Raw genomic sequence first — 26,187 nt, 5'->3', positions numbered from 1 at the left:
TATTAGACCTACTTCTGTTGGTAGAAGGTTCAAGTTTTTGAGCTACACAGATCTCTTCAGGTCTGGGGAAGGAAATCAGAGTGTGACTTTCAATGGGCATTGGGCACGCAACTCTCTTCAGCTTGGTCTACTAGAAAAGTTATATGTTGGTTAAAGGTTGGGTTTTTTTAAAACCAAAATCATGATACTGCTATGCACCTGAAACTGTAGTCTGCATGCAGTTATAAAGGGGCATGAAGGGCCTTATGCCCACATAATTTATTTCATTTCCTGAACCAGAATCAGCTCAACCAGTCAAAGAAAGCACCTTTATAGCTACCTTACTGCGCCCACAACAGGGGAGTGGGTTACCACTTTAACTACAAGTATGGTTAAACTGGCAACACTTCCTAGTGTCGACAAGTCCCTTTGAAAAGCCCAGGCAATAATCCTTCCCACTTCATCCCAGCAGATCTCAAAGTACGTCTCAGACTATATACGACCCAGGCCCCTGAAAGGTAGCCCCTTGTAACCAGCAAAGCGAGGGGGGAGAAGGCAGGCTTCAGCCAGAGCCACTGGAGCCTAGCAGGGTGGGTTCCTTGGAGTTTGTGTCATGTGCTCCCAAGCACGTGTGTGTGAGTGTGACTCCCAGATGTGTTTGTAATAACTAATAGGGCCCGGCTGGGGAGCTCTTCTCAGCGAAGATGTCACCTGTGGGACAGACCCCCTTCCGCAGCGTGGGGGGAGGGCTGCGCCCCCTTCTCAGCGGGAGAGTCGCTGCTGTGGCGCGGGCCGGCCTCGGCGCGGGCGGGGGAGCCGCAGGAGCCGCGCGCGCGAAGGCGGGCAGGGGGCCGGGCCAGGGGAGCGGCGCTGACACCCGGAGCCGCGCGGCGGAGCCGGCTGCAGGCGGGGAGGCTCCCGCACACGCTCTCGCTGCCAAGGGAGAGGGGAGCCCGGCGGCCTGCGCGGGCTCCTCGCCCCCAGCGCTGGCGGGAGGCGGCCGCAGCCAGCCGGGGGAGGGGAGGAGGCGGCGGCCGCGGAGATGGAGCCCTGACGCCTGCCATGGAGAGGAAGCCGGGCGGCGAGGATGACTGCGTGGACTCGGGAGCCGAGACAGGAGGGTGAGTCCCGGGCAGGGGCGCAGGCAGCGCAGGGGCGGGAGAGGAGGCAAAAGCGGGGCGCTGGGGCCCGGATGCGGGTGGAGGGGCCCCCGGCTCTGCCGCGAGGGCATGGGGTCCAGGGGAGCGGGGCAGGCTTGCTGAGCCCCGGATAGCCTGGCCGGGGGCGGTCCCCAGAAATGAGCCCGCTTGGCTCGCATGGGGGGGGGGCGGTGCGGTACTTTCCCCCCCCCCCCCGCCATCCCCTGGGGAGCCAGTGGGGGGGCGGTGGGGTTGGCTGGCTCAGCTCCTGCGTCTTGCTGGTTTGATTCCCCCCCGATCTCGCAGCGAGACGGAGAGAGATGCTGCTGCACTTGTTGCTTTTCTCTGCTTCCTCTTTTCTTTTGCTCCTGCTCCGAGAGGCAGCAGCGGGTCCGCAGCTCGCTCCCCTGTTCTGTGTCTTGCCTGGTGAGTTAAGTTCAAGCTTTGCACTATCAGCGTTACCTTGCGGATTGGGCAAACACTGAGCTGAATCTGGGCTGGGTCATAAATACTCAGGGTAGTTGCTCCCTAGGTTTGGCTTTAGGTCAGGGCACGCAAAAGATGTATCTATAATGACAGTCACAAATAATCATTACATGTTGGTGCAGCTGGCCTGCCCCAGAGTGCCCCTTTGATTTCGACTCAGTTTTCCTGGCTGTTTGTTATACTGTATTCCAGAAAGGCCCATACAAACAAGGGAGTGTGCAAGCCCACAGCAGAGGCTCTCAGGGGACATGCACAGGAGCTGAAATGTACTGCTGTGCACAAGACTGGGACAGCTGCAGCCAAGAGGCTGTCTCCTTCCAGCTCCTGTCTCCACAAAGGATTGGGGTGGGGGGTGTCTCTTAGCCAGCTCCCACCTGTTGATCCTCCTGTTTAGTGCCCTGGGGAAGCAGGAAATATTCTATCTCATAGTATCAGAGCAGCTCACAATCTTAATGAATTGACTCTCTCAACAGCCAGCTGAGGCAGGAAAGTTTTATCGTCATCCTCATTTTACAGATGGGGGACCAAGGCATAGTAAATGACTTGGTGAAGGTCACACACGAAGACTATGGCAGATCCAGGAACAGAACCCAAATCTCCTGAGGATCAGTCCAGTGTTTTGATCACAAGACAATACTTTTTTCCAAATCCCCTTCTGTTCTCACTCCCATCTACTGTTGTTGCAACCTTCTGCCCCTCTCTATGGCAGAGACAGGGTATTTCCACTGCAGCCCTATCTCAGATGCTGCTGCCTTCTCCTGTCACCTGGCTTCCTGTGGGAAGAGAGGCTGAGTCCTCAAGTAGGACTTCTGTGGAGGGGGCCATGGACAAGGGATTCGCAGCCCTCCTTACCTCTTAGTCTCATCTCCCTCCCTTCTCCTGTCTTTAGGGGGAGGGAGGGAGAGCATGGAGGGGTGCCTTTAGCCCTTGGCTGCCTCTTGGCTCTGCTTAGAGGAGGCTGCCACCTCTCCATCTTGTCCCAGGTGCTCTAGATCTTTTCTGGGTCCTACAAAGGGGCTTGAAAGTCTTCTCCTGCCATCCTTCCCTCCCAGGTCAGTACCTCCTCAATTCTTGCCAGGACTTTTTCTTCTCTGCGTGACCCAAGCTAGAGGCATACGGTTGTGCATGTGTACAACAGATGCTTCCTTTCCAGCTGTGAAGGAGTCAGAGGAGTCAAGAGCATTCCTGTTTCTCACCTTGGTCCCTGGCCGCATACAGGAGTCTGGGGAGTAAAGAAGGGGGCTTTCTCTCTTTCCCTCTCTCACACCAGTCATGGGTTCAAATTGCTTCTGAGTCCCATGGTGAGATTCAGGAAAAGAGGAGGCACCTTGAGCTCAACTTGTGCTGGTGGATTATACCCTTTGCAATGTATGAGATCCATGTCACTATGCTAGTGTACAAGACCAGAAGTGTGACAAAACAGTGAAACGGATTCTGCCACCTGCTGTCAGATGCTGGGTATACAATTTCAAAATAATATTATTACTGGTTTAAAAAAAAAAAGGGATTCAGCTGCATATGGGATTAGGTTTATGATTTCCTTTTATATTCATCGTAATCAAATGAGCAAAATTTAAATACCTTCGTTATAAATTACACATTTTTCTGCACATTTCTGAGATTGAGAGATTGTGGGCTATTTTTCCTTTCACCTTAAATAGCTACAATATTGTGGACATGACTAGTCCCTGCAGGTTAATGTTTTTTATCTGGCTTCAGCATAAAGGAAAAAATCCACACTTTTTTTTCTATTTGTTGGGCAACAGGCTTTTCATTTTACCCTCTGGGAATCTGGAATGCGAATAAAGGGAAAACAACATAATCAGCTAATTCATAGCTGGGTCAAAGTTCAGAAAATCCTTGACATGTGAAGTCACTTTTAATTTACCATGCTCTTCCAAAATAGAAAAACCTGTCTTTTGTTGGAAGGGGCACTTGAAAGGATTTGCCCCAGATGGTGACATTAGCCTTTAGACCTTAGTGATCAGCGTGGCAGCTGCTTATGTCTGGTGTTGATGAGCTGTTAATATGGATGATTTTGTGTCTCATCCCTGTCACACTTTTGACACTGGAACATGTAGCTTTAGAAGAACGCACTGTTTTGCGGAATTTTAACCAAGACGTATGGTAATTATCAACTAGAATGCTTTACACTGAAATATGTCTTCAAAAGAAATAGGTCATTGTATTTTCATTATTTTACTATGTTTAGCAGATGTTAGTCTGTGATAAACATGTGAAAGAGGTACATGCAACTATATTTTTATTTTTGTTTACTCACCAAATCAGCTGCTCATATTTAGGGTTGGAAGGATGAGATTTTTTTTGGTAAATGTTGATAAACGTTGATTTCACCGTACATACACAAACGGATGAAAAAATATTTCCATCAATAATAGAAATTTACAGATAAGTTCTCAAGCAGTTCCTACTTAGCCAATTAGAGTTTGATGGAAGGCTATTTACTTTGTATATTTTGACATGTTGTTGACAATTTGTGTTTTAATGGTTATAAAGTTTAACTTTTTTAATCACAACGGCTGTCATTAAATAATTTTGGCTGACTCACCCGTGATTTCCCTCAACTGTGAAAATTTAAATGGATAAAAAATGTTTAAAAATAATATCAATATTATGTGTCAAAATTATATAAAAATTGAATTCTATCAAGGCTACTCATATTGTTTGCTTATTACTCTTAAAGCAGAAATAGGGTTTTCTGTATCTTCATAATAGTATTGCAAAAACTCAGCTGGTTTCCTTGTTATGTAGCTATTTCGGTGTTGAAAAAGAATCAATTGACACCTATTTTTAAGTTCAACAATCATACTATGAAAGTATTCTTAGAACAACTGTCAAAATCATTCAGTAGCAGTTTTATTATTATACATCAAGTGGTCTCTTTCTGTCATTTAGTGAATAGTAGTGTTGACACTCTAGCAAATCCAAGCTTTGTGAACCATTTTCATCTCTATTCAAGCATGAGCTTTATATATATGTATTGCTAAAACTGTTATATAGCAACAACTAACACTATAATTCATGAAATAGTTCCATAAAATGTATTTTTCTTCCTGAGCTGATGCTGCTGTTAGCCACAATAGTAGGCAAACCCCTATTCTACAGCAGAGTTTGATTCCAGTTTTAAACCATCGTTTTACAAATCCACTGGAATGTATCTTTGTGCTATTGTATGTTCTTCAGTTGATCAAGTTGGAAAGCAGATCAAAACCAGTATATTTTAAGTTACTGAATCCAATAAGACTGGATTGGGCTGAGTTGCCAAGTACTTAAATAAAGAGAATAGAACATATATGCCACCATACACAGCTGCAATCTGTGGCAGAACACCCATTGATATTGAGGAAAGCTGCATGTTTAGAGAGAGAGAAATATACATGGCCTTATTTTTTTCTTATATATAGCCTCTCCTTTAATTGGAAGGAAGGGTGGGGGAAGCAACAAATAAGGAGGATGGTGACATATATGTATGCAAATGAAAAATTAATACTAAACTGTCTGAAAGAGTGACTTGCCATAATGTTTTCTTTGTCTTAGTTTTACTAAAATTAATCTATATGGCTTTTATGATTCATGACCTTTTATATGAACCATAAGGCACAGTTTTCTGTGCAATGCTATATTTTTAATGAAAAATACCAAAACAAAGTTATCTTTTAAAATAATTTTAGAATTTGTTGTGCATATACTTTTTAATGCCCAGGACCTATTCTTGCTGTCTTTTGAAGTCAATGATAAAACTTCAATTGAATTCAGTGAGTGCAGGATTGAGGTCTGTAGTAAGGTTTTTAATGCATGTGAAAAGCTTTAAAGAGTTAACAACTTGCAATATTAATTTACTAATATATTCAAAGCTCTAATTTTTCCCTTCTTTAATTAGAAGTTATTTGAAACTGTGACTTTAAGAATCTTTTCCACTTACATTTCAAATAATTAATAATTAATCCTTTTAGTGAAAGTCAGGAAAATATACCCATGTAGAACATAAGAAGAAAGGCAGTTATAACTTACTGTATGGACAAAATATAAATGTTCCACTTATATATGTCTTCATGGTTACATTTCAAATTGAATCCACTGCTTATTAAATTGTAAAGCTCTTGCCTAATTTTGGGAGGCAGGAAAACAGTGGTGTTTGTGCAATGCTTGTGTCAACATGGAGAAACCCAAGCTGGTGTCTTTTTTTATCTTATATGAACATGCATCATATATCAGATATTTTTAAAAGTATATTTGACAAATTATGAACACATTTGGGACCTGGCTACATTGTTACTTATTAGTTTTTTGTGCATTAAATGTTTCCTTAAACATCCCTTTTCATCATTGTGTTCTCACAGTTGATCACTACATGGCATATGTGAGCTTCTTGACCATGCTACCGTTATGTAGTGGTACTACTCGGGGCTCTGTCACTGGCTCACTACGTAACCGTGGATAAGTCATTTAATCCCTCTGTACCTTGGTTTACCTAGCTGTAAAATGGGTGTAAAATACTTACATGTCGAAACAGAATTAAAATAATCTATTTAATGTTCATCTTCAAACAAAGAGGCCATGATGCTTAAAATAAAATAAATAGTTTCATGAGTTGATTTTATTTATTTTTTGGTGCCACACAGCTCAGCTTATAGACACTCTCTTATGAATTTGTACATTTGTGTGTTAAGATACATCTACACAGGGGTGAAAATAAAACCCACAGCAGAGAGAGTCAGAGCCTGGGTCAACTGAGTTAAGCTCGCTAAGTTCGTGTTACAGAGCTAAAAATAGCATTGTAAACATTTGGGCTGGAGCCCAGGCTCTGAAACCCAGCTCGCCCGTTCAATGATGGTTCCCCGTTTACAATTACATTTTGAGACCTACCAGTTAGCCAGTTTTTAATCCATTTAATGAGTGCCATGTTAATTGTATATTGTTCTAGTTTTTTAATCACAATGTTATGTGATACTATGTTAAACACGTTACAGGAATCTAAGTATAGTATATCAACATTAATGGTCCAGCGAGCTCCTCAGCAGCTCTTTTAAAACTCTTGAATGCAAGTGTTCTGGAGTTGCTGATTTAAAAATGTCTAACTTTAGTAGCTCCTATTTAACATCCTCCATAAATACTAGTGGAATGGAAAGAGTATTCTTTTCACCATATGATGAGAGTATATCATCTGTTTTTCCCCAAATACAGAACAGAAATATTCACTGCACATGTCTTCCTTTTCTGCATTATTATTTAGTCTACCTTTTCATCTAATCATGGACCAATACCATTGTCAGGATTCTTTTTGTTCCTAATATATTTTAAAAACTCTTTCTTATTGTCCTTAACTGTGCTGCCATAGATTTCTCCTTGTGTCCCTTTGCTTCATTTATCAATTTTTTACAATTCCTACTTGATTTATATTCATTATTATCAACTTCTGCCTTCTTCCATTTGTTATATATTTATAGCTGCCTTCCCCTCCCCTCTTAACCAGGTCATTTTTTTAAACCAGTATGGCCTTCTTTCTTGATTGTGGTATTTTTGGCATCTGTATGGTGTTCATAAACGATTCCCAATTATCATTCACATTTTTCTGATTAAATCCTTCCTTCTAGCTGATTTGGTTCATCCCTCAGATGTCAGTCTCACATCATATATTACGTCCATTTATGTGTAACTCTCAGGAGAAGAAAAGGAGGACTTGTGGCACCTTAGAGTCTAACAAATTTATTTGAGCATAAGCTTTCGTGAGCTACAGCTCACTTTATCGGATGCTGCATCCAATGAAGTGAGCTGTAGCTCACGAAAGCTTATGCTCAAATAAATTTGTTAGTCTCTAAGGTGCCACAAGTCCTCCTTTTCTTTTTGCGGATACAGACTAACACAGCTGCTACTCTGAAACCTCTCAGGAGAAGAAACCGTTGCTGCTGTAACCTATTTTTAAGGACTGTTTTTACCTTTGGGTTTTTTTTGTAACTTTCACATAATATCTATATTTCTATATATCACTCTTGTCATGGCACTGTACAGAATTCACCTGTGATTTGAGTATTCAAATATGTTAAATGGAGCTTTTGTCACAGATTGGTATTGAAATGATTTTTACCACCAGACATCACCAATGTAATGCAAAAGTTCCAGTGTGCTTTTTCATATCTCAGTAGAGAAACCTGCTAATATATTATTATAGATATGGTCCTTGAAAGCAACTTTTATGTAGACTTTAATAACTGAATTTTTCTAGCAGGGAGATCTGTACTGACATCTACTATAATTGAGCCAGAACAGTGTATGCATTATTGGTTAGTGGTTCATTCCTTTGGTGTACTGTGTACTACTATTTAAAGAACAAGGTACAAAATCCTAGGCAGGTAAGCATCATGCTTTCCGCCACCTGAGAAATACACCAGAAGCTGCGTGCCACATACTGGTGTGGTTATTTCTAGTCCACTGTATTTAAAATATTATAAATGGCAGTTTAAAGCACAGGAAGAATACTGCTACCGGAGGCTCTCCAAAACCATTAAAATGTTAGTAAACATCCCTTTGTAGTAGTTAAATTGAGACACAGATGGTCATATTCTGAACTTTCTCTGTCTGGTAGAAATCCAAAGCAACTCCATTAAAATACACTGTTATCACTTACACTAATGCAGTGATCTCGGATACTCTGGTGGAAATCCAATGAAGTTAGTAGAGTTGCTTTGGATTTATACCAATATAAGTGAAATCATAATCTGATCCATAGGAACTGAGTGACTTGCTCAAGGTCACACAGCAAGCTGGTGTCAGAGTCAGCAATAGAATCTAGTTCTCCTGACTCATAAGCCTGTAGTTAATTCACTATACCATGCTCTTCCCCATGTGCCTATTTAATAATAGTTTATTTAAGGATGAAAAGAAGCCTCTTAGGCATAACGGTGGTGTGAAAGAATACTTCCTAGGTAAAAGGTGCTAGGGAAAAATCTCAGTACAATAGGTGTCATCATGCCAGTGCTGGGCAAGCAAAGGGAGCAGGCAGCAGGAGGGCTGTCAGCTCTTACATAATTTATTTTTCCTGGTATAAAGAAGGCCTGGAGAAGGAGACTTTTAGACATGGGAGAGAGGAGAGGCTGTTAAACCTAGAAATAGAAACAATGACTGGACAGTGAGTAAAACAACCCTTCACACACACTCCCTTTATTTTTTATATATATATATATATAAAATACGCACACGCACACCCCCTTGCTTCAGAGCCTTTGTTACTCCACTACCTCCCCCTAAGATACCTGGAAGGTCTGAAAATGATCCTGTATAGGAGATGCATCCTCCTTACCCATTCTTGCCTGAATTTCACCTTCCATTTCGCCTTTAAAGGGTAACATCCTTCATTTAAAACATGCAGAACTAATGGCTGCTACAAAGCCCAGCCTCTGTCCCCAGTACTGCCCAAGACTGTGGCCCCGATACTTCACCATTAAGGTCAATGATAGCTTTGCCATTGACTTCAGTGAACATAGGATCAAGCCCTGTAACAGCTGCTACTGCTCCACTAGTCGCTTCTTGCATCCCTTCCCCAGTCTATGTTCAGAACACAGACCACAGAACGCTTTCCCGAGGGAACTGGTAGAAGCCCCGTCACTTGGAACATTTAAAATGGGGATGAGAACAACATCAGTACATGAACTAGCAGGAACAAAACGACATTCCAGGAAGCTGGGGCTAAATGATTTAGGAGATTTTTACTTCTATATTTAACTTGTTTAAATTTATGACCTGTCAAAGTGATTGTTCATTTTGTATAGTACCTAGAATGCTTAAAATATTTGCAAGAGCTCCAGAGCTCAAGTATTCCAGCTAGCTATCATTATTAGAAAAAGAGAGCAACATACTGTTTTGGGTTTTGTTTGTTTGTTCTGTGAGCAAATTATCAGATGTTTTCTCATTTCTGAGTCTTTTGAGTAACTTTTTCAGTTTTTCTGTGCAAACATGAGGGCTAGGAATTTACTTTTTTTGAAAAATAAAAAGCTGAGAGTCTCAGACTTGCTTCCAAGATCTGGAGCTTTAAGAAAAGCATAAAATATCACAACATTTAGAGTTGTCAACACATTGTGAATAACCTGTGATTTCTATTAAAAATCTTTGACAAACTTTCAGCCCCAGCTCACAATAAAAAGGGCTTATATTTTGATTTGTAAAATGAAATCACAGATTAATTGGTGACCATAAAAGTTTATTAGCTCCTTCAGGAATGAATAAAAATTTCAAAGATTCAGAGTTATATAGTGAACAGCTGCAAAATTAACTACCTAGCCTCCTTCAAAATACTGAACAGCACTAGTTCTTGTTGTGGACAATAAATTGAATAAAACTAATGTGGAACTTCTAGACTGGGGCTCTGTTGAGATATGACATTATAAAGAAGAAAAAAAGAGACAGAAAAGACTTCTCCAAAGGGTAAAAACCTTGTTCTTCAATTAATCATATCTCTAAGACCAATTTTATGGTTTCCTTCAAATGTTGTGCAAAGGACAACTCAATTTCTCTTCTGTCTACAGAATGCACATTAGAAATTTCAGGTGCAAAGCATTTTTGGAGATATTTGGAAGGGGAGGAGGGTCAAAATCCAGCAGTATTGGAAAACTAGTTACAGCCTCAAAGAGTTTCTTCTCTAGTTGTGTAGTCTCTGTAGATATTTTTAACATTCCTGCAGAATGTCCGCTATCTTGAGGGCACATTCAAAATATTTTCCATAGTGAGTTATTTTACTATAAAAATAACTGTATGTAGGTTTTAAGCAATTTGACAGTTTAAAACAAATTAAATAAAGTCAATAGTTTCCTTTGCCAAATTTGTATATGATCTTTTAAAGATTTAAATATAGTACAGCCTTGCTGAACTAAGATTTTTGTCTTGCAGATCTGAGTACAGCCGCATGTCCTCTACAAGCAGTAAGTATAATTTTAAGACCTTTTAAAAATAAAATCTCACCCTTTTCTTTTTCATTTGCTGTCTGCTAATGTCTGCTTAATGCAATAAAGAAGTCTCCAGGTTTTCAAATTATATTACAGTGATATGTTTTGGATCTATCTAAACTCTTCTCCATCACTAGCAGAAATGTGTTTAAAGATCAAAGTAATAATAATAAAAGGAGAAATAAAAAGACAAATAAAAGTGTTGATTGACAGACCTTTTACAAAAACCTTGTATACAATTTAAAAAGCCTCTTGGCTATTATGTTTACTGAAATCAGTTCTTCAGTGTATGGGCAGGATTTGCAAAAACACTTGGCACTAGATTAACTCTGCTCCCATTAAGATCAGTAGTAAAACTTCCTAAATCTTGGTCCTGCTTTACACAGCAGCACCGAACACACTTACCACTCATATGCCCAGTTTGCACTGACCTTGTGTGACCCAGCCGGGTGTAGAGAAGGCTCATGCAAATGATCATTTAAATATTTCCTCTCACTATCTCTTTCCACCACGAAGCAGATCTTCATCCCTAGCCTCTCACGGGCCTATGAAGTTCACTGCAGTAGGCTCTGGGGCTTCAGTAACCCATGCAGAGCTGTTGCAAGTGAAAAAGGGGGACTGAGATGAGTCCCCAAAATACAGTCAGAAGAGGAAAAAGTAGTCATCAGAGATCACAGGAGGGGAGTGGCCCTGATCACTATGTGGGTGGTGTCCTAGATTGGTCCTGTATTCCACTGCCAAGTGACAGCTCTATTTCAAAGCTGTTATTAGGGAGATAGCCGAGTTCCCAGGGAATTACATGTGCCACTTACATAGTAAGGACCCCATCCATGCTCTGCTTGGAACTCCGTTTGGAAACAGTGGTTCAGTGGATGGATTGGTTGGCCAGTGTGGATAGGGCCAAACTGAGTTACAACCATGCTCAAAGATATAAACATTAAAATCATAAGAAGATAGGGTAGAGCAGAGGTGGGCAAGCTACGGCCCGCTGGCCACATCCAGCCCCTGGGACCCTCCTGCCCGGCCCCTGAGCTTCTGGCACAGGAGGCTCGCCCCCAGCCCCTCCCGCTGTTCCCCCTCCCCCGCAGCCTCAGTGCGCCATGCTGCCGGTGTAGTGTATTAAACTGCTCCGCATAAGAATGTGCTACTGGTAGCAGTTACGGAGGAGAGCAATTTACTACACTACACCAATGCAACGCTCTGGGTGGCGCGTCTGTAGCGCCGCCAGCCACTGGTGCTCTGTGCTGCACGGTAAGGGGGCAGGGAGCAGAGGGGGTTGGATAGAGGGCAGGGGAGTTTGGGGTGGTGATCAAGGGGCCTGGGTGTGGATGGGGTCAGAGTGGGGAATGGGGGGGGGAGGGGGGTTGAATGGGGGCAGGGGTCCCGTGAGGGAAGTCAGGTTGGATGGGGCGGTAGGGGGTAGTCAGGGGCAGGGGTTCCGGGGGCGGTCAGGGGACAGGGAGCGGGAGTGGTGGTGGTGGATGGGGCAGAGGTCCTGGGGGGGCTGTCAGGGAACAGGCGGGGTTGGATGGGGCAGGAGTCTGGGGGGGGCGGGGCGGACTGTCGGGGGCAAGAAGCAAGGGGGTTGGATGGGGGTGGGGGCACAGCCTCCCTAACCGGCCCGCCATACAATTTCCAAAACCCAGTGTGGCACTCAGGCCAAAAAGTTTGCCCGTGCCTAGGGTAGAGTGAGAGCATAATTCTGAAACATGGTTTGGCTACTCAATGTGAATAGGGTCTCAGAGTTTGTAATGATTAATGTCGTTTCAGCAAAGGCCACAGGAATTAGAAATGAGTGAGTGCCTATTATAAACTGATGCCAAGAAAACATAAGGGGAGAGAATTCTGTAAGACATTTCTTTGTTTGAGCTTAAAGAAGGGAGAAAGTGAACTGAAAGTTTTCCAGTCTTCCCAAATATTTCTTATGACCAGATTAGATTTCAGGTTAACTAAGTGATAAAAGATGAAACACAGTATCTGGTTTCTTTTTTCCAGTGATGTGATATGGCAAATTTTTCTGCTTTCACCAAAAGGAATTTCACATGGTGCTTTTCCGTCTTCTACGATAATGACTTTATCTTCCCAAAAATAGTCTGTCATTTACTGGAAGAACTGTATCTACTACTCTCTGAATCCCAGAAATGGTTGTTCAAGTAAAACTGCAAATAAAGCCCTCTTATCAATGTAAGATGGCATCTCTTCCCCCTAATTCCCTCCTGATTTCTCCTCATAGGTGCAAGCTGTTACTCACAGTGAACACTACAGAAATTCACAAAGATGACTTTCCTACCCTGCAGCCCTAATTCTCTTATAATCAGAAGAGAGCTGTCAAATGTCCTCCATCCACATGATTCTGGGTGAAATGGAGTTTCTCTAGCCAGTTCCACACAGGTGTCCAGTTCTCAGACTAATTCCCCAAGGTATCACCTAGCCAGAAGGAATAATTTGAGGTTTTATCTATTTCTTATTGAACTCAGTGGGAATATTGTAGTTGCTTTCAGTTGAATTCCAATTCACTGAAAGTTGTATCAGGCCCTTAAAGAATAAAGTTATCTACATGTCTGAATCCTGAGCTGATGTGACTGACAAAGGGCTAGCTGTCTGTCTGCTGGATGTATGTCTCCAGTGAGCAGTTCAGGCCTTTAGCCTAAGAATGTTCTTATTATTTGAATGTATTCCTGATTTCCTACTGGCAGGGATCATTCTCTATATGGTTGGCAGATTATGGGCCTAGTAATAATTAGTATTTGACAAATGAACTCACTGATGAGGCTTAAAGCAAAGTATTTCTCGTCTAGACATTGACTTGTAATCAGTTATTTATTTATATTACTGCTGTGTTGAGTGAAAACAATAGGAGCAAACTCATCTTGGTAATTCTTACTTGTAATGGATTAGTACATACAAGTGATTTCAGTTACATGCCAGCTGCAGTTTGTCACATTAAATGTGGTGACCTAGACGTTGTGCTGACCAAGGCAGTCCAGGATGTGGTGGGGATTACAATAGTATTTTAACACCAGTCCTTTGTCAGAACTGGGAAGTATTATCATTCTGGCAGAGACAGAAAAGTTCAGGAGACAGGACAGCCTTTTTACATACAAACTTAAAAATGTGATGTGTCTCTTTTCTGCTTCCAAGACAAATGAAGCTGGTGTAGCACCGCAAATTATGGGATTTAGTTTTTTATTTCATAGACATTGTGTAGTCAGTCTGTTCAGACAGCACAAGAGGAATAGTAATATTTGAGTAGATCAGACTGTGAACTCTTCAGGGCAGGGACTACCTTTCTACTCTCTATAGAGCACCTACTATAACCACGCACCAAATCTGATTCGGGTCTCTAGTTGCCACTGAATTACAAATAATAAATTTCAGAGTAGCAGCTGTGTTAGTCTGTATCCGCAAAAAGAACAGGAGTACTTGTGGCACCTTAGAGACTAACAAATTTATTTGAGCATAAGTTTTCGTGGGCTACAGCCTACTTCATCAGATGCATGCATGCATTCATCTGATGAAGTAGGCTGTAGTCCATGACAACTTACGCTCAAATAAATTTGTTAGTCTCTGAGGTGCCACAAGTACTCCTGTTCTTTTTGCAAATAATAAATTGTGATAGCTTCTTTTAAAACTCTTTAGAAAAAAGAGCAGAGGTTAGCTCTTGGCTTTATAAGTCCACATGAAAACTCACTGCTCCACATCCCAATATTAAATCACTTGACAGAAATGGTTTCCATGTCCCCAGTAAAGAGTAAAAACAATGGAGTAATGTTTACTTTTATATTGCTGCTTTCATCCCAAAGGACTTCACAAATTATGTGCGCACTATAGAGATCCACTAAAATGAACTGCCAAGATTGAAGATAGCAACTAACCAACACATAGTAGACTGCAAAACAATTTGGAGAAGGGAGGAGAAGAAATTTGGGGCAGAGATAGTAGGGCAAACCCCTACTCTTACTAAAGATTCTCTGGCAGTTTTCATTTTTGTCTGATTTGCAAATGTCTAAATACCCCTTTCTGGTGAATGGCAGTTTTCTAACCCAGAAAGTTAAAGAGCTTTGTTGGTCCTGCCAGGATTGTAATCTCTGGTTCTGTGGAGTGTTGGGTTTCAAATTTGAATCTTAAACTAGTAAGCCATTCTTTCTGGCAGATTTCTGAATCAAGTCAGCTGGGCAAAGGTTTACTACAGAGATGCCAAAGAAGAAACTAGGAAAGGTGACTTGTCAGGTGACTTCATTGCACTCAGTTTAGTGGCTCATTGTGAAGACTATTAAACTGCTGCAGAGAAGACTGCAAAAGTTTTGTAGGCTACTCTGCCAATACAAAAGCATGAGAAAGCCATAGACCTGAGGGGAAACGTAAATATGATTAGGAAGGCCAAGAAATAATTTGAAGAACAGCTAGCCAAAGACTCAAAAAATAATAGCAAAAAAATTAAGAACATCAGAAGCAGGAAGCCTGCTCAACAACCAGTGGAGCCACTGGACGTTCAAGATGCTAAAGGAGCACTCAAGGACAGTAAGGCCATTGTGGAGAAACTGAATGAATTCTGTTAATTGGTCTTCACGGCTGAGGGTGGGAGGGAGATTCCCAAATCTGAGCCATTCTTTTTAGGTGACAAATCTGAGGAACTGTCCCAGATGAGGGGTCATTAGAGGAGGGAACAAATTGATCAACTAAACAGTAATAAGTCACCAGGACTAGATGATATTCACTGAAGAGTTCTGAAGGAACTCAAATGTGAAATTGCAGAACTACTAACTCTAGTCTGGTTTCAGAGTAGCAGCCGTGTTAGTCCGTATCTGCAAAAAGAAAAGGAGTACTTTTGGCACCTTAGAGACTAACAAATTTATTTGAGCATAAGCTTTCGTGAGCTACAGCTCATTTCATCAGATGCCTAGTCTGTAAGCTATCCTTTAAATCAGCTTCTTTACCAAATGACTGGAGGATAGCTAATGTGATGCCAATTTTTAAAACGGGTTCCAGAGGTGATCCCGGAATTACAGACTGGTAAGCCTGACTTCAGTACTGGGCAGACTAGTTGAAACTATAGTAAAGAACAAAATTGCTAGACACGTAGATTAACATAATTTGATGGGGAAGAGTCAACATGTTTTTTGTGAAATGATGCTTCACTAATCTATTCAAATTCTTTGAGGGGGTCAACAAGCATGTGAATAAGGGGGATCCAGTGGATATAGTTTACTTATATTTTCAGAAAGCCTTTGACAAGGTCCCTCACCAAAAGCTCTTAAGGAGAGCAAGCTGTCATGGGATAAGAGGGAAGGTCCTCTCATGGATCGGTAACTGGTTAAAAGATAGGAAACAAAGGGTAAGAATAAATGGTCAGTTTTCAGAATGGACAGAGGTAAATGGACAGTGGAGTCCCCAGGGGTCTGTATGGGGATCAGTCCTGTTCAACATATTCATAAATGATCTGGAAAAAGGGGCAAACAGTGAGGTGGCAAAATTTGCAGATGAATCAAAACTACTCAAGATAGTTAAGTCCCATGCAGAGAGCAAAGAACTACAAAAGGATCTCACAAAACTAGGTGACTGGGCAACAAAATGGCAGATGACATTCAATTTAATTAATACACATTGGAAAACATAATCCCAACTATACATATAAAATGATAGGGTCTAAATTAGCTGTTACCATTCAAGAAAGAGATCTTTGTGAATAGTTCTCTAAAAACATCCACTCAGTGTACAGCGGCGGTCAAAAAGGTGAACAGAATGTTGGGAATCATTCAGAAAGGGATAGATAATAAGACAGAAAATATCATATTGCTTCTATATAAATCCCTGGTATGCCCACTTCTTGAATATTGCATGCAGATGTGACCGCCCCATCTCAAAAAAGATATATTGGAATTGGAAAAGGTTCAGAAAAGGGCAAAAAAAATTATTAGGGGTATGGAACAGCTTCCACATGAGGACAGATTAAAAAGACTGGGACTTTTCAGCTTGGAAAAGAGATGACTAAGGGCGGAAAGGATAGCGGTCTATAAAATCATGACTGGTGTAGAGAAAGTAAATAAGGAAGTGTTGTTTATTCCTTCTCATAACACAAGAACTAGGGATTACCAAATGAAATTAATGGGCAAGAGGTTTAAAACAAAAGGAAGTGTTTTTTTCACACAACGCACAGAGACAAAAGATAGCCACTGACAGGGGAGTACTAGGAAACAGTGAGACAATGTTGGTCAATATGGTAGGCAGTGGTCTTAGTCTACTAGCCATTGTGAAGTTTTTGTCAAGTTATGATTTTGAGAGGCTGCCAGCAGCCTCTCTGTCTACCTTTTGATTCAGTAGAGTTTTGGAGGATCTCCAAATCTCCAGTTCTGCATGTACATTTGTGATAACAGAGCTGGGTGACATTTTTCACCTCAACATTTTTTTCTGAGAAAATGTAGATTTGGGTCAACCAAAACATTTTGTGAATTTGTGTCCATTTAAGTAAAAAGTTGATCAAAACAAAAAAAGAAAAAATTTCAGAAATGTCAAAACAGATCATTTTGATTTTTCAGTCTTGATTCACAAGGGGATTTCTGCACAGCATTGAGGAAGAGATGCTACTTCTCCGGTGCCCAATAGCCTAGTGGTTAGGGCACTCATCTGAGCTACAGGAGACCCAGGCTGGAATCTTCCTCAGGCATATGGACTTGAACCCAGGTCTTTCCCCACTCAGGGGAGTGCCCTAATCACCAGGCTATTGGCTAATCTGGTGTGGGCCTTTCTCAGTCTCTCCCGTGAAATTGTTTCACTTTGTATAAAGTACTTGATCAGTTATTGGCTCAAAGAGAGCATGAGCCTGACTCTATAGCCTGGTGATTAGAAATGTATCTTGATGTGGAGGAGTTGTGGATTCATAGTCTCTGCTGTGGAGCAGATAGTTGAACCTGGGTGAGTGCCCTGGTGATTGGGCATAAGAGAGGACACTCCCATCATTTTGTGAATGTAGTCCTTTATTTCCTTTGCTTTCATTTAAAAGGTTAAAAATGCCAAAGAAAAAATGTTTTATTCAACCAGAAAGAAAATTTTTCTGACTTTTTTTTTGATTCTCCAAAAAATTGGTTTTGGTTTGACCTAAACTGAACTTTCTTTAAATTTTTCAGAATTGCCAGCAAACTGAAAAATGGGTCATTTTCATAGCTCTGGATATCCATTCTCCCAAGGCTTTCTCCAAAACTGGGCATTTTTAAGCAAAGCCTTGATTTGCCTTGTAGCATTTGAAATATATAGTACTTAGATCTGGAGCCAGTTACCAATGGCTTTTTAAGGAATAACTTTTGCTCTTGGCATTTTTCAGGTATGCAACCAATAGGAACTGTCTGGATATATGTATTTACTCGACTTTCAGCTAAATCAGTGAGCAAAATGCATATCTACCCCTATTGGATAGGATGTGTATTTGTGACAGTGTGTAGGGAACTTGAGCTACAGAAAGCAAAAATCTGTTTTAACCAGAAACCAATATAACACTAATACTCTTCAGTTTAAAACTTAGTGGGTGAGAGGTCATTCTTCGATAGAAATAGCTTAAATAAAGACTGTGAGAGGAGGAATAGCATACTGTGGTTTGTGCTGTGGTTCTCAATTAAGTGAAAGGCATGTCACCCACCTGCTTTGCAGTTTATAGCTGATGACTGACCTACCTTTCATTTACTGACTCTAACTGAGGGGGCCCAGATGTCCTGATTTCATAGGGACAGTCCCAATATTTGGGGTTTTGTCTTATATAGGCTCCTACTACCCGCCACTTCCTGTCCTGATTTTTCACACTTGCTGTCTGGTCACCCTACTGTAACTGGAAAACGAACTAATACTTTTGGGGTATTTTTAGGCTGTATGTATTCCTTTACTGTGACCTTCATGGTTAGGATGAAAGAATTATACTCATGTTGTATACGTCATTGAAGCCTGGAAGTTTCATCCATGCTCTCTTTTTTTTTTTTTTTTTTTAAGTGCAATGTAATTTCTCCAAAGCAGATTTATACTAGTGTAAGTTGCTGAGAGCAGAATCTGGTCCCATATTTCTTCTGTAACTAGCTAGTATTATTGTAAAGTGTACATATTGCTTTCTGTTTATAATCTGTTCCTTTGTTAGTGTAAATACATTCATTTTGTTTAGATAACTAGTTGACATTGATTGTAAATTAAGACGATAAATAGTCTATATTTAGTGCTGCCTTTCAGAGACACTACTTCTTAAACAGAGGCACACAAGGAATGTCTGGGGAACTACACTCTGAAAAAGTTATAAGAAAATGGAGTGGTTGTGACATGAATATAAATCTATTTAAAGCACCACCTCTTATGGTCAGATCCAAAGTTGTTGGAGTCATTATTGACAAGGAGCCTAAGTGTTGAGTGTTCTAGCCTCCAGCTTGGCGTTCACTGTTATCAGTGCTCAGTGTTAATTATTTCACTTTGCTTTAAAACATGCATATAATTTTGGTGTAGAATTTTCAAAACTGCCCAAGTGACATAAGCACCTAACATCTCATTAAAAGTCAATTGACTTAGGTACTTTTAAAACTTTTACTTTTAACCAGTAAAAATGTTGCTTTAGAAGAATCTCTCTAAATATATACCCTCGTGATCTCTTCTCCCAGACACATACACACAACTCCTCTGTGCTCTGAAGTTGCAGAGCCCCACAGAAGAAGATTATCTAAATAAACAAGTCTGCTAACATTCAGTGCTACTGGTCAGATTGCAGACTGACTGAGTTGTTTTTCCTAGGCACTTACTGTAAATTGTGCTGACATGCACTGAGCTCCAGGGAATGTAAAAACTTCTCCCTCCCTATTTCCCCCACAAGAGGATGGGGAGGAAGCTGGGCTGTTCCTCCCCCTCCTTACACCAATCTGGCACTCAGAGTGGAATAGTCTGCACCTCATAAGGGATGTAGCAGTGAGTGTACTTTCCCTGGGCATAAGAGAATTCAGGGAGGCCGTCTGCCTCTGTAACATAAACTAGCTTCCTGTGGCTCTGCCTGCTTCTTACTCTGTGCCCAAATGGCATGAATCTAGTACAGAGGTGCTAATTTTTCACTCTCAGAACGCCCTTTGAAAAACATGCATAATTTTTATTGAGAATATGTAGGCCTAATAAAAGATACAAAAGGACACATGTCCACTGTCAAGATCGTATGCTGAGAAACCAACCTTCTATTTTCATATTCATTTGCAAAGTTCCAGTAATTCTCCAGGGGTACTTATTAGATAATGCCTCAATGTTCTTTTTATTTAAAAAAAAAACAATAATACTAGTATTACAATGCTCATCATAGTCATCAGTAGTCTTTGATTAACTGAATATTTCTTTTAAAATCTCTTAAAGGATATGGTTCCATTTCAAGCCAAGTCACTGCAATTTTTTGTAGAAATTTACTGTAGTAGGAGTAATAATTTTACATTTATATATAGATCCTTTTATCTAGGAGAATCCAAGTGAGCTTCACAAATAATGTACATTGTACATACAACACCATTGAAATACAGCCACATCTGGGATAGAGAGGGGCAGTTAACCAATTCACAACTTGGCAGATGTCAGTGAGCAAGAGGAAAGAGGATATTTTGGTGATGACACCAAGGCAAACACCAAATCTTGTGGAAAGTGTAATGGGAAACTTTAAGGTCTGCACAGAGCAGATGGGAGAACCTTGTTTTGTGAGGTTCTCCTACAAAGACCACAGTAAAGTTTCATAGTGCTCAGTTTATCCAATTTTCCATTTTGTCATTGCATTGTTGCACAAAAATCAGGAAAGGCATCGCTGGAAGCCTTATTTCTATTGAGGGTCAAGGAAGAAGGGACTGAAGTTTTTGATTGAATGTATTAAACTGTTTTATTCTTTGTTTAAAAAAATTATCATTCACATATGTTGCTTGGAAAGTTCTTCACTGTCCAAGTCACCTGGTTGCTGAGCATCACCTGGTTGCTAGGTTTAGACCCAAACACTCGATCTTGCATGCTAAACCAACTGAGACTGAGCAGTATCCAGGTACTGGCTCTGGCCTCTCAGGCTCACTCCTGGGTGCAGATTCCATCTGATACTCCCCCCTCAGCTGTGCGGACCCCACAATCCAGCTGCCCTGGACCCCCCATGGAGCAGTGCTGACCCCTCCCCCCCCAAGTCTTTTCAGTAACTTAAGCACACCCTTTGCCAGAGCGCTGCCCTTGTGGGTACTACAGTTTACAGTTTAACCCATTAGGGACATGTAATAGTTACAGCAAGGAACCCAGAAGCTTTGCAAAGTAACTTTGGAAACACTCCCATACACTTTATTCCTAGACAAAGCATAGAGACTTACAGATCCATGCAGAAAGAACAAAACCTGCACACACAGCCTTCCCTCCAGCGTCCTCGCCACTCCAAGAACCCCTTGGGATTTGGTCAGTGCCCTTTCAGGGTCCCAAGACCCTCCTGCTCCTTCTAGCGTGCTTCTGATCCCTCCCCCACTCAAATGGCTGGTGAGAGAGTCTTTCTTTTATAAACTTTTAGTCCCCTCTGTAAGGTTACTCTCCTGATCAGCATCAATGCCTTCCTCAGGTGACTGGAGTCACCATTAGATGATCAGTTGCTTGGTTACTGGTTCACATGGAAGGATGGGTTTCTCTGAGTGGTAGCTGACTCACTGCTCAAGAGAGCTTGTGTTTGAATAAGACCCTCTAGGTTTATGACCCTTGATTGCTTTGCATTGTTAGTCCTTGCAACTTCTCTTGGAATTTCAGTCCAAGACGGAGGTAAAAAGGCAACGGGAAAGGGACAGTACTGTCTTACAACCAAAATGGTGCTCAAAAAACAAAGTAGTTTGAGATCGATACATATATTAAATCACCAAGGGTTGTGGTGGATATTTTATTCTCTGGAAATTTTTAAATCAAGATTAGATGTTCTACAAGAGATCAGACTAGATGATCACAATGGTCCCTTCTGGTCTTACAGTCTCTAAAATAATGACATTCTATATGAGCTTCATTGGAAGAACAGGATCCAAACTCAAGTCATTATGACTTTAGCCTCAATAAAATTGAAAGGTGCACTTTGTGTGTTTATTCCTAGTGAAAGAATGGCTATTCAAGAATTCCTTTGTGCATCAAAAAATCTCATGTTTTCTATATCTGACTTGAAACACCTAAGGTGTAATTACAGTTGAGGAAATTTTAAAATTTGTCATATTCTAAAACTTGTATTTTATAAAGCATAAACCTTCCTTTTTTACCTTTTATCTTGGGAGAGTTGGCAATCCAAATGCAGTGATCTGTGGCTGCATTCATATACAGCTAGCTGCCATTGTACATATATACATAGAACAGGGGATAGATCTTTTGTAGAGGCAAGAGTATGTGTTACTTTGGTCAGGATGCCACCGGAAATGGAATGTTCTATTTTTGTATGTTCATTTGGAGAGAACCATCCCAATGCTGCTCTGCAGCCATTGTTGGGCTTGTGTCTATGCAGGTGTAATATTTGTTTTCAGAACTGCAAGTGTAGAGGTTTTATTGGTTTTTGGTTCCAGGTAGTATCATGGAGCTGTTAAAGCTGGAGCCACCTGGTAAGATGGGTTGAATTCTGCTATTTTAATGTTAGTATGGGTGGTGAATTTTAATTCTCCAGTGATTTCTTTGTCAGGGAGGGTCCACAAGACTTATTTTTTTCTAATTATTTTATATAATCAGTCTGAAATGTCACTGATAAACAAGGGTGCAAGGATTGAGCAAAATTCCCATTGCAATTCCTCCTTCCAGCTACCTTCTCTTCTAATGGCTTCGCTCTGCTGGCTCAGTTCTCCATGGCCTGCTCCACTGCAAAGAACAGTATGGCCCAGAGATGACAACCAGCACTACAGTACCAGGTGTATATAAAAGAAAAAAGTTTTGAACATACTGTCTCTGTGTGTGTAAATCAGTGTTCTTTCTCTTTAAGATCTTTAAGGCCTAATCTTATTTTGACAGCTGGCAGTTCTCATTAAGTGCAGTCAGAATAAATTAATGGTGTTTATGCAAAGTAACACTATTCAAATAGGAAATAATTCTTTCAAAAATGTAATGATATCCTCTAATCCTACTGCAGAACATGTGCATGGATTGAATTTGAGGTAAACGCTTGTGGTTTCTTGGAGCAGAGTTGCATTTCTTTGCTGATTAGTTCCTAAACTGGTTAGCTTTTCTACTGAATCACTGTTTTCACTTTCAAGCCCAGCTGTTGGTTTGAGGCTCTGTGGCTTCCAGTTTCAAAATTTGAAACAGAAATTCAGTATTTTTACATGCATACTTGCATTCTAAAGAATAGCCATAAGCTAGATGTTGATAGTCAGTCACATAGATTATGATGAGTCAGTTTAAGGCCACCTGTTTCATCTGTGCACAGAGTTGTTTGTGGTGCAATTATCCTCCAATTTTCAAATCTTTCCGTCATGGCAAATGGCTCCCCTGCCTGCCTACTTGTCAGTGACCCTTTCCCTTCCTCTTTCAGTCTTGTTTGTGTTCTCCACCACCAGAAAGCAGAATCTTGTCTCCTTCTGTAAGCAGGGTTGTTTTAATTATTATTTTTTGTATTACAATAGCACCTCGAGGACTCAATAGAGATCAGGTGCTTATTGTGCTAGGTGCTGTACAAACACATAGTGAGGGACAGCCCCTGACTCAAAGAGCTTACAATCTAAATAGAGAAAACGAATGGGGCGGGGTGGGGGGGGGAACAGAGGCACAGATAAGTGATCTGCTTTGCCCAAGGTCATGCAGTAGGTGTGTGTCAGGAACAGAAAACAAGTATCCCAAATCACATAGAGTGCACTGTCCTCTAAGGGCCAGATTTACAAAGGTATTTAGGTGCTTAAAGATGAGGATAGGTGCCTAGTAAGATTTATAAAAGTGCCTAAGCAGGGTAGGCACCTAATTCCCATTGACTTCAATGGGAGTTAAGTATCTAACCTGCTTAACTTCCATTGAAGTCAATGGGAATTAGTTGCCTAACCTGCTTAGGCAGTTCAGAAAATATTACCAGGTGCCTAACAGCATATTTAGTTGCCCAGATACCTTTGAAAATCTGCCTCTAGATCTCACTGGTAAGTCTGAGATTTTCCCCCACCCGCCCACTCATCCCCAATATCTTCTTAGCTGGAGCTGTACTAGAGAAGACAGAGTGGAATTTACTCTTACCTGACGCAATGTGACAGCATTGGAGCTGGAATATTGCCTGCATGCAGCCTGCTGTGTTGTGGTCCAGATAGCAGCAGCAGGGTGACCCCAAACCCTGCGTTTAATCAGGAATTAGAGTCAAGGTTTGGGGAAATAAAAACACCAGGGTATAGACAATGCTTTTGGGATGGGGAGGGGGCACGCATTCATGTGATAGAGAGAAAAAATACTAGCTGTTGAATCTCTTTTTAATGAGTGGTTTTATACCATGACTAAATTTGTCCACTTTTAATCAAGTGAGATAAACTAGCTTCTGTTCCAAACTCAGTGTTTCCATTATTAATGCAATCACTAATTTTTTGGGGGGAGAGTGGGATGGAAAACAGTCTGTATAAATCCTGCACCAACATGGAAGGGGGTAAGGAGCTGCTGTAGGCTTGAGTAGCCATGCCCTGCTGCACCTACGAGTCATGCCAGGCATAAAGAGGGAGTTTAGAAGAAGGGAACACCACTCATCAGTGGGCAGCCCTGGAAGGGAGCTGGTTGTTAAGTTTCTCAGCTCCCCGGAAGAGGTCTGATAGCCAACAGAACCTCTTTCCTCTCAAAAAGGAAAACAGATGATCTCTGCTAAGAGGGGGAAGAGACTGTATCCTGTAGCTTGTGCTGGAGTCCCAGGGGACTCTGAGGAAGGAAGCTAGTGGTTTTCTTTGCCCCTTTGTTTAACTTCTTTTGCTGACTTTGGATTGTTTTTTTGTTTCACCTGAGAGTCAAAAAGGAGGACCAGAAGGCCTTGGCCAGAGGGTTCAGAGCTCCTGCTGTACGGACTGGATTGTGCAAGTGCACTTTCCAAGTAACATCCAAAGAGAGTGCTCTGATGGGGACAGATCCTTGAAAAGTGGGGTAAGACATGCTTCCACCCCCCCAAACCTCCAGTTGTCTAGTGTCAAGCTGTCTGGCAGTGGCTCAAGAACATGAGTACCAACCTCAGAGCAGACTCTTAAGAAGCAGGGCACAAACCCCAAATTGGTTGTGAATTCTATACTTAGATTTCACCAACCAAATATCAAGTGCAAACTCCTCAGGCTCTATAGCAGCCTTAACATGGAGTCACAGACAGTCCCCTTAGGTACACTGATCTATCTTGTGAGCAAGGTAAGATTGCCTTTGTGATAAATGGTCTCTTACACAAAAAATCACAACAATATTCAGGTTACTTCCAGTTCCAAAGGACCAGTCACTGACCCCAGGTCAGTTTCACCTCAGATCTCACACCAAAACAATGTTTATAGCTAAGGCTACATTTATGTCACGGAGGTCACTGAAGCCGGGACTTCCAGAGACTTCCATGACATTTTCTGCTTCAGCCCCTGGGTCTGCGGGACTGGAGCTGGCAGCCAGTAGGGCCCGACAGGTTTCCAGCAACAGGTCACAGCCTCCTCAAGGTCCCACTGCAGGGTTCCAGCGAAAGGCTACAGCCTTCTCAGGGAGCCCTCCTTAGTGTTCCAGCAACTGGGGACAGCCTTGCGGGGAGTGGGGGGGAGAGAACCCTGCAGCTCCCTGTCCTAGCCACCAGAGGGGGAGGGCGGGAAACATAGCGTCTCAGCAGCAACAATCACAGACAGGTCACAGCTTCCATTAATTTTTGTTTATTGCCTGTGACCTGTCCATGGCTTTTACTAAAAATAACCATGACAAAATCTTAGCCTTACTTACAGCCAATTCTGTAATAAACTATCTAAAGATTTACTAACTAGAAAAAGGAAATGAGTTATTTACAAGGTTAAAGCAGGTAAACATACATTCACAACTGAGTTAGACTCTTAAGTTTCAGAAGGTACTAGAAGCTTCAATAATAAGCAAGCTCTCTATGTCCCTTATGGCTAACTGAGTCTAAACACTGGGGATCTCTTGCTTATGCTTAGAAAACGTTGCCTTCCCGAGTCCAAGCAGCATAGAGATACGGTTCCTCCTCATTAGGACACTTTATTCCTTTGTCCCTTCTGCTTCTAATTGCAATCTTAGCTGATGGAAGGAATTCACTTGCATGTCTCCTCTTCATGGGGAGTTGGGGGGCCGGGAGCAATCAGGAAAGTCTTTTTTGTCAGGTGATGTTCCCCATTAGTTCGTCTGGTGTTGAGGGCCTTGCCCAACATAAAAGGCCCAAACACCTTCTGTTGGAAGCCAACATTTCACACTAATTCATGTCTCTCTCTCCTGTCTGGTGATTTACACAGTTGCAGAGGATTACAATGCAAACACTTAAATATTACCTTATAACATGGGATACAGATATTATAAGTGAGATTAATGCATAAAACATCTTACAAGTATTTCATAAAGTCTAAACATTAAGCACATTTTTATAACTCAACTTATTTTAACAATATCTATATATTTGTCAGTGCGCAGTTGAAACATGAGGGCCTTGGCATGAGCTGGCACCTAGTTTGCCAGCATCACAGTTGACA

The 26,187-nt window shown here is 41.5% G+C and overlaps 1 protein-coding gene across 2 annotated transcripts in view; it reads left to right on the top strand.

Annotated features, from left to right (window-relative positions):
* Positions 1–870: 870 nt before the first annotated feature.
* Positions 871–26,187, top strand: part of FAM124A (family with sequence similarity 124 member A) — a 69,795-nt gene continuing 44,478 nt past the window's right edge. For both annotated transcript variants that reach the window (XM_073343273.2, XM_073343264.2), the window contains exons 1-2: positions 871–1,100; positions 10,506–10,537. In XM_073343273.2, coding sequence (XP_073199374.1) covers positions 1,042–1,100; positions 10,506–10,537 — 91 coding nt within the window. In that variant the 5' untranslated portion in view covers positions 871–1,041. The remainder of the gene's footprint in view (positions 1,101–10,505; positions 10,538–26,187) is intronic.

Source organism: Lepidochelys kempii, chromosome 1 (assembly GCF_965140285.1).
Source record: "Lepidochelys kempii isolate rLepKem1 chromosome 1, rLepKem1.hap1, whole genome shotgun sequence".
NCBI classification, from domain to species: domain Eukaryota; kingdom Metazoa; phylum Chordata; order Testudines; family Cheloniidae; genus Lepidochelys; species Lepidochelys kempii.
This window is presented reverse-complemented; position numbering and strand designations above follow the sequence as displayed.